At 35.9% G+C, this 5,955-nt stretch overlaps 1 protein-coding gene across 1 annotated transcript; it reads left to right on the top strand.

Moving 5' to 3' along the window:
* Window positions 1-1,184: 1,184 nt before the first annotated feature.
* LOC110734146 lies at window positions 1,185-2,130 on the top strand. The gene is made up of 2 exons (XM_021914192.1): window positions 1,185-1,405; window positions 1,479-2,130. The coding sequence occupies exons 1-2, from the start codon at window positions 1,185-1,187 to the stop codon at window positions 2,128-2,130; spliced, it is 873 nt and encodes a 290-aa protein (XP_021769884.1).
* The last annotated feature ends 3,825 nt before the right edge of the window (window positions 2,131-5,955 follow it).

Genomic DNA, 5,955 nt, shown 5'->3' with positions numbered 1-5,955 from the left:
GGCGGTGGCTACGGCTGGGTTATGCTGGGTGGGTTTTTTATTTTTAGGGTGGCTGGGCAGGTGGGGGTGGCTGTTTTTGGTGGTTGGGGGTTAATTTTTTTAGTTAGTTTATTTATTTATTTATTTATTTATTTATTATAAATATAAATCTAACTATAGTTAATATTTAATGAAATAAGGTTATGAGTGAGATGAAAATTTTAACTAAGGTCATTTTGTATAATTGAAAAAAAAAAGGGAGGTCACCGTAGGTGCGTAGCAAAAGTTGGGGGTCACCATTGAGAATATCCCCATGAACTAATGTGTTCCAAAGGAAATCTTGTGTCATTAAAGTCTCTTGCAACAAACCATGGTTGACTATGAAATCTTACAAAATCACGAAGCTCTTCCCACAATTCTTTCCTTTTCATGGGATCCAGGCTTGCATGCACCACCGAAAAGTACTAGGGAATAGCTCCAACTCGAGTAATCTCCATAGTATTATTGTTAGAATGACTGATGATGATGAGGAAATAAAAGAGCATGTAAGAAGCTGAGCTGGAGAGCACACACAAGAAGCATGAGCATTGGATTGCTGACATCAGCTAAAGAAATAATTTTGTTACAAGTTAGTTACAACCACTTGTAATATATATATGGCTCTTAAAAAGCTAATTCATTCATTCATACATTTTTCATGTTTTCTGTAATCTTCTTCCTAGAAAACTCTCTGTAAATTTCTTCTCTCTAAAGATTCAATGAAGTCGTCCTTCTAATTTCTCTTCTTGCTGCCAACTCTGACATGGTATCAGAGCAAGTAACAATCTGGTGATGATGAAGTCCTTGATCATTTCTCACTGAAATTGTTCATTTGAGGTATTTTTTCCGATCGATTTCTCGAAGTTTTCTAGTGTTCAAATTCGATCAAATTTCTTGATTTTTTGTTCAAATTCTGCAAGTTAGTACTACAGTCAGTTAGAGTTCAGTATAATTTCATTTATTCTTCTGGATTAATTGCTTAATCAAAGATTCTTGTTGCATTTGAGAAGTAGTTGTTTGGTGAATAGTTTTTGGATTTGATTCTTGGATTACATCAAGTTATTTGTGATACAGTTGTTTACTGAGATTGTGATTGAAATAGATTCTTGAATTTGTGGCTGTGGTTGAAGATTGTGATCATTGATTTTTGTGATTGAAGTATAGACATGGAAGTAGATCCTGCACAGAATCCTACTTCACCTTTTTACTTGCATCCGTCTAATAATCCTGGTCAGAAACTAGTGAATTTCAAGTTTAATGGAAATAGTTATGCAGATTGGAAATGTTCAATGTTGATTAGCTTATCAGCTAAGAATAAGCTTGGATTTGTTGATGGAAGTTTGATTAAACCTGCTGTAACTAGTGATACTTGCCTTTCTTGGGAGAGGTGCAACAATATGATCACCTCATGCTTGTTAGGTGTCTTAGAACAAGACATAGCAAGAAGTGTTTTATTTTAGCACAGCTAGGGAGATATGGTTGAATTTGGAGGAAAGATATTGTCAATCCTCTGGAGCTTTGTTGTATTATTTGCAACAAGCCTTACATGAGATTAAGCAAGATCATGACAATATCTCAGGTTTTTACACCAAGATAAAAATGATGTGGGATCAGTTGGATGTAATTGACCCAATTCCTATGTGCTCTTGCATCAACTGCAACTGTAACATCACTCAAAGATTGCTCAAGTCACAGCAGGACAGAAGATTGGTTGAGTTCTTAATGAAGCTAAATGATAGTTTTGAGGTGGTCAGAGGAAGTATACTGATGTTCAGCCCTTTGCCTAACATTTCACATGCTTACAGACTCCTTGTACAAGAGGAAAATCACAAACAGCTATACCAGACACATGCTACTTCAAACGAATCTATGGCTTTTGCTGTGAACAATAGGAAATACTATGAACAAGATAAAAACAGACAAAGTTATCACAACTACGGAAACAATGATCAGAGAAGAGTCAACTATTATTGTGATCACTGTAAGATCCCAGGGCATAGTATTCAGAGTTGCTATAAGCTTAAAGGATATACTCAGAGTAAATATCTTGATAAGGGTAAAAGAGTGGCTGCAAATGCAGAATTCATTGATCATGAGGAAAAAGAGAATTAAGGCAATGAGATTACACTTTCTGGAAAGCAGTATGAAAAGTTCTTGAAGTACCAGTTGACTCAACAGAAAGCAGAAATGCAGACAACAAGTTCTGGAGAGAATTCTTTAAACAACAAGTATGCTCATGTGGCAGGTAAATTATGCTTAACCTCTCTAGTCCATGCTTAATGGATATTAGACAGTGGATACAGATCAAATGTGTTATGATAGTTCCTTATTTGATTCTTTACATCAGTATAGTGGTACAGAGAATTTTATCACTATACCTAATGGCAAATAAGTGGCAATCACACACTTAGGTACCATAACCCTAAACAGTCATATAGTTTTGAACAATGTGCTATATGTTCCTGATTTTAGGTACAGTCTGATTTCTATACCTAAGTTGTGCAAGGATTTAGATTGTCATGCAATTTTCACTGACAATGAGTGTTATATTCAAGGCTCTTCATAGAAGCCAAATCTTCTTGGTAAGCTCAAAAATGGACTATACTGTCTAGAAGACTCAGTCTTAGAAAAGAGAGGTCACACAAAGTCTTTTACTACAGCTACTGTACATAGTAATGATTCTAATAAAGTCAAACTATGGCATCTTAGGTTGGGACATCTTCCTGTCAATAGGTTACACCATGTTGTGTCTAATGTTTGTAATAAGGAGTGTACTGTGGACAGTTTTTGTCAAATCTATCCTGCTGCCAGACAGACTAGGAAGTCTTTTCCTGTCAGTAGTATTAAGTCCAAGGCACCATTTGAACTTTTACACATTGATGTATGGGGTCCTAATCCAGATCCTACTTACAATGGTTGTAAAATTTTCTTAACAATTGTTGATGATTTTAGTAGAATGACTTGGATTTTTCTAATGCATTACAAATCAGATGTTGTTCAAATTTTTAAAAATTTTGTTTACTATATTGAGAATCAGTTTGTCAAAACTGTTAAGATGGTGAGAAGTGACAATGCACTTGAGCTTTGTGAGGGAGAATTGAAAGCTTTCTTTCATGAAAAGGGTATATCACAACAAAGAAGTTGTGTGGATACACCTCAACAGAATAGGGTTGTTGAGAGGAAACAAAAACATCTTCTTGAAACCTCCAGAGCTTTATTCTTCCAAGCTAGTCTTCCTATACAATTTTGGGGTGAGCGTGTGTTATGTGTTGTCCATTTGATAAATAGAATGCCTTTACAGTGCTTGGGAATTGTTCACCATATGAAAAAGTGTTTGGAATGGTACCTTCTCCAGATCATTTGAGGGTTTTTGGCTTTCTTTGTTTTGTTTCTAAATCAAAGCAACATAGAGCAAAGTTTGAACCCAGGGCTAAACCTCATGTTTTTATAGGATGCTCCTTTTACCAGAAAGGCTATAAGGTGTTAAATTTATACTCCTTGAAAATATCTGTGTCCAGGGATGTTTTCCATGAACAACATTTTTGCTATTATTTTTTAGCCAATACACAACATAAATTTTTCCTTCCCACAGCAACTGATTTCTCCTCTTTTCCTTATGATTCACTTCCTGTAATCATTAGAGAATATGATAGTCCTGTTATCCCTGAACCTAATTCTTCTTGTGGTTCTTCTTTTGACATGTCAGTGGACACTTCCCTTTCTACTGACTTATCTGACACTGCTATTGGATGTCCTGTTCCCACAGTCAGAAAAAGCTCAAGACCAACAAAATGTCCTTCCCATTTTGACAACTTTATATGTAACCTTAGTTATTCATGCAATTCACAGTTACACTAATGTGGTCTTGTTCATTTTAGACATATTCCAACATCAATTCATGCCCTAGCCTCAGTTGCAGAAAATTTGTAAGAACCTATATCTTACTCACAAGCTGTGAATGATGATAGATGGATTGAAGTAATGAATAAAGGACTTACTGCTTTACAGAAGAACAACACTTGGGTTCTGGTTTCTTTACCTCCTAACAAAAAGTCTATTGGTTGTAAATGGGTTTACAAGATTAAACTTAAAGCTGATGGTTCTATTGAGAGGTTCAAGGCAAGGTTGGTGGCTAAGGGTTATAATCAGAAGTGAGGGATTGATTTTGATGAAGTTTTTTCTCCAGTTGTGAAGATGGGAAATGTTAGGTGCATTCTGGCTTTAGCTGCTTTTAAGGGATGGAAATTGCATCAATTAGATGTCAATAATGCCTTGTTGCATGGTGAACTGACTGAGGAAGTATATATGACATCTCCTGGAGGTTTTCATAACCTAGAAAACAAAGTGTGCAAACTTGTCAAATCATTGTATGGGCTTAAACAAGCTTCCAGATAATGGTTTTCCAAGTTAGTGGGGGAGTTGAAGTCCATGGGTTATGAATAGTCTAAGAATGACTATTCTCTTTTATTAAACAAAAGCAGAATAGCATCATCATAGCAGCAGTATATGTAGATGACATTATTGTCACTAGAAGTGAAGAATTGGAAATTTGTAGATTGAAAAATCATCTTGATGTTGTTTCTAGTATCAAAGATTTGGGAAAGCTTAGCTATTTTCTTGGGATGGAAATTGGTTACATGGATGCTGGTATAAGTATGTCACAAAAGAAGTTCACAAAGGAATTGCTGAAATAGGCTAATATACAAGAAGACAGAACAGATGTAACTCCTTTTCCTGTAAACATCAAATTACAAGCAACAGAAGGGAAACTTTATGCTGATCCTAGCAGGTACAGGTGTCTTGTTGGGAAATTGAATTTCCTAACACATACCAGGCCAGACTTATCTTATATTGTACAGCATCTCAATTAATTTCTTCAAGAGCCTAGAATGCCTCATTTCAGGGCATTATAACATACTTTGAGATATATAAATGGGACAATAGGGCAAGGTATTTTACTGAAAGGTGCAGAAAAGTTGATTTTACAAGCATTTTCAGATTCAGATTAGGGAGCTTGCGTAGATAGTAAAAGATCAATCTCAGGCTACATCTTGATGTTGGGAAGATCTCCTATAACCTGGAAGTCAAATAATCAAGGTGTTGTGTCAAAAAGTTCCTCAAAAGCAGAATACAAGGCAATGTCAGCAACAGCAGGTGAAGTGGCATGGATTGTAAGGTTACTGGAAGAATTAGGAGTTTAGCACTTGAAGCTTGTAACTCTGCACTGTGACAATCAGAGTGCTATTCACATAGATAAAAACCCAGTGCATCATGAAAGGACAAAGCATATTGAGATTGATGTCCATTTTACAAGGGACAAGGTGTTAGAAGATTAATACAGATTACATACTTGCCTACAACTTCTCAGATTGCAGATTTATTCACTAAAGTGCTTTCCTCAAGACAGTTCAATGAGTTACTATCCAAACTAGGCATGGTTAACGCAATGCATAGTTGAGTGGGGGTGTTAGAATGACTGATGATGATGAGGAAATAAAAGAGCATGTAAGAAGTTGAGCCGGAGAGCACACACAAGAAGCATGAGCATTGGATTGCTGACATCAACTAAAGAAATAAGTTTGTTACAAGTTAGTTACAACCACTTGTAATATATATAGATCTTAAAAAGCGAATTCATTCATTCATACATTTTTCATGTTTTCTGTAATCTTCTTCCTAGAAAACTCTCTATAAATTCTTTCTCTTTAAAGATTCAATGAAGCCGTCCTTCTAGTTTATCTTCTTGCTACCAACTCTGACAAATATACTGATTATGCTTCAAGATTGGGCTTACTGTGACAAATTTAGGTTTCTAGTAAACCCAAATTCCTCCACCTAAACCCCATGGCGTCCACTCTAGTGTGACCATTATATTATAACCAATGATCGATGCTATTTTCTCTGCATGCTCTCCACCCATTTGAGTCTCCACCAGAG

This window comes from Chenopodium quinoa, unplaced genomic scaffold, assembly GCF_001683475.1.
Source record: "Chenopodium quinoa cultivar QQ74 unplaced genomic scaffold, ASM168347v1, whole genome shotgun sequence".
NCBI classification, from domain to species: Eukaryota; Viridiplantae; Streptophyta; class Magnoliopsida; order Caryophyllales; family Amaranthaceae; genus Chenopodium; species Chenopodium quinoa.
This window is presented reverse-complemented; position numbering and strand designations above follow the sequence as displayed.

Bases quoted from the DNA above. Each gene is read 5' to 3' on its own strand.
- LOC110734146 (XM_021914192.1), top strand. From the start codon at position 1,185: ATGGAAGTAGATCCTGCACAGAATCCTACTTCACCTTTTTACTTGCAT. The intron at 1,406-1,478 runs GTGCAACAATAT...GTTTTATTTTAG, and splicing joins ACTTGCCTTTCTTGGGAGAG to CACAGCTAGGGAGATATGGT.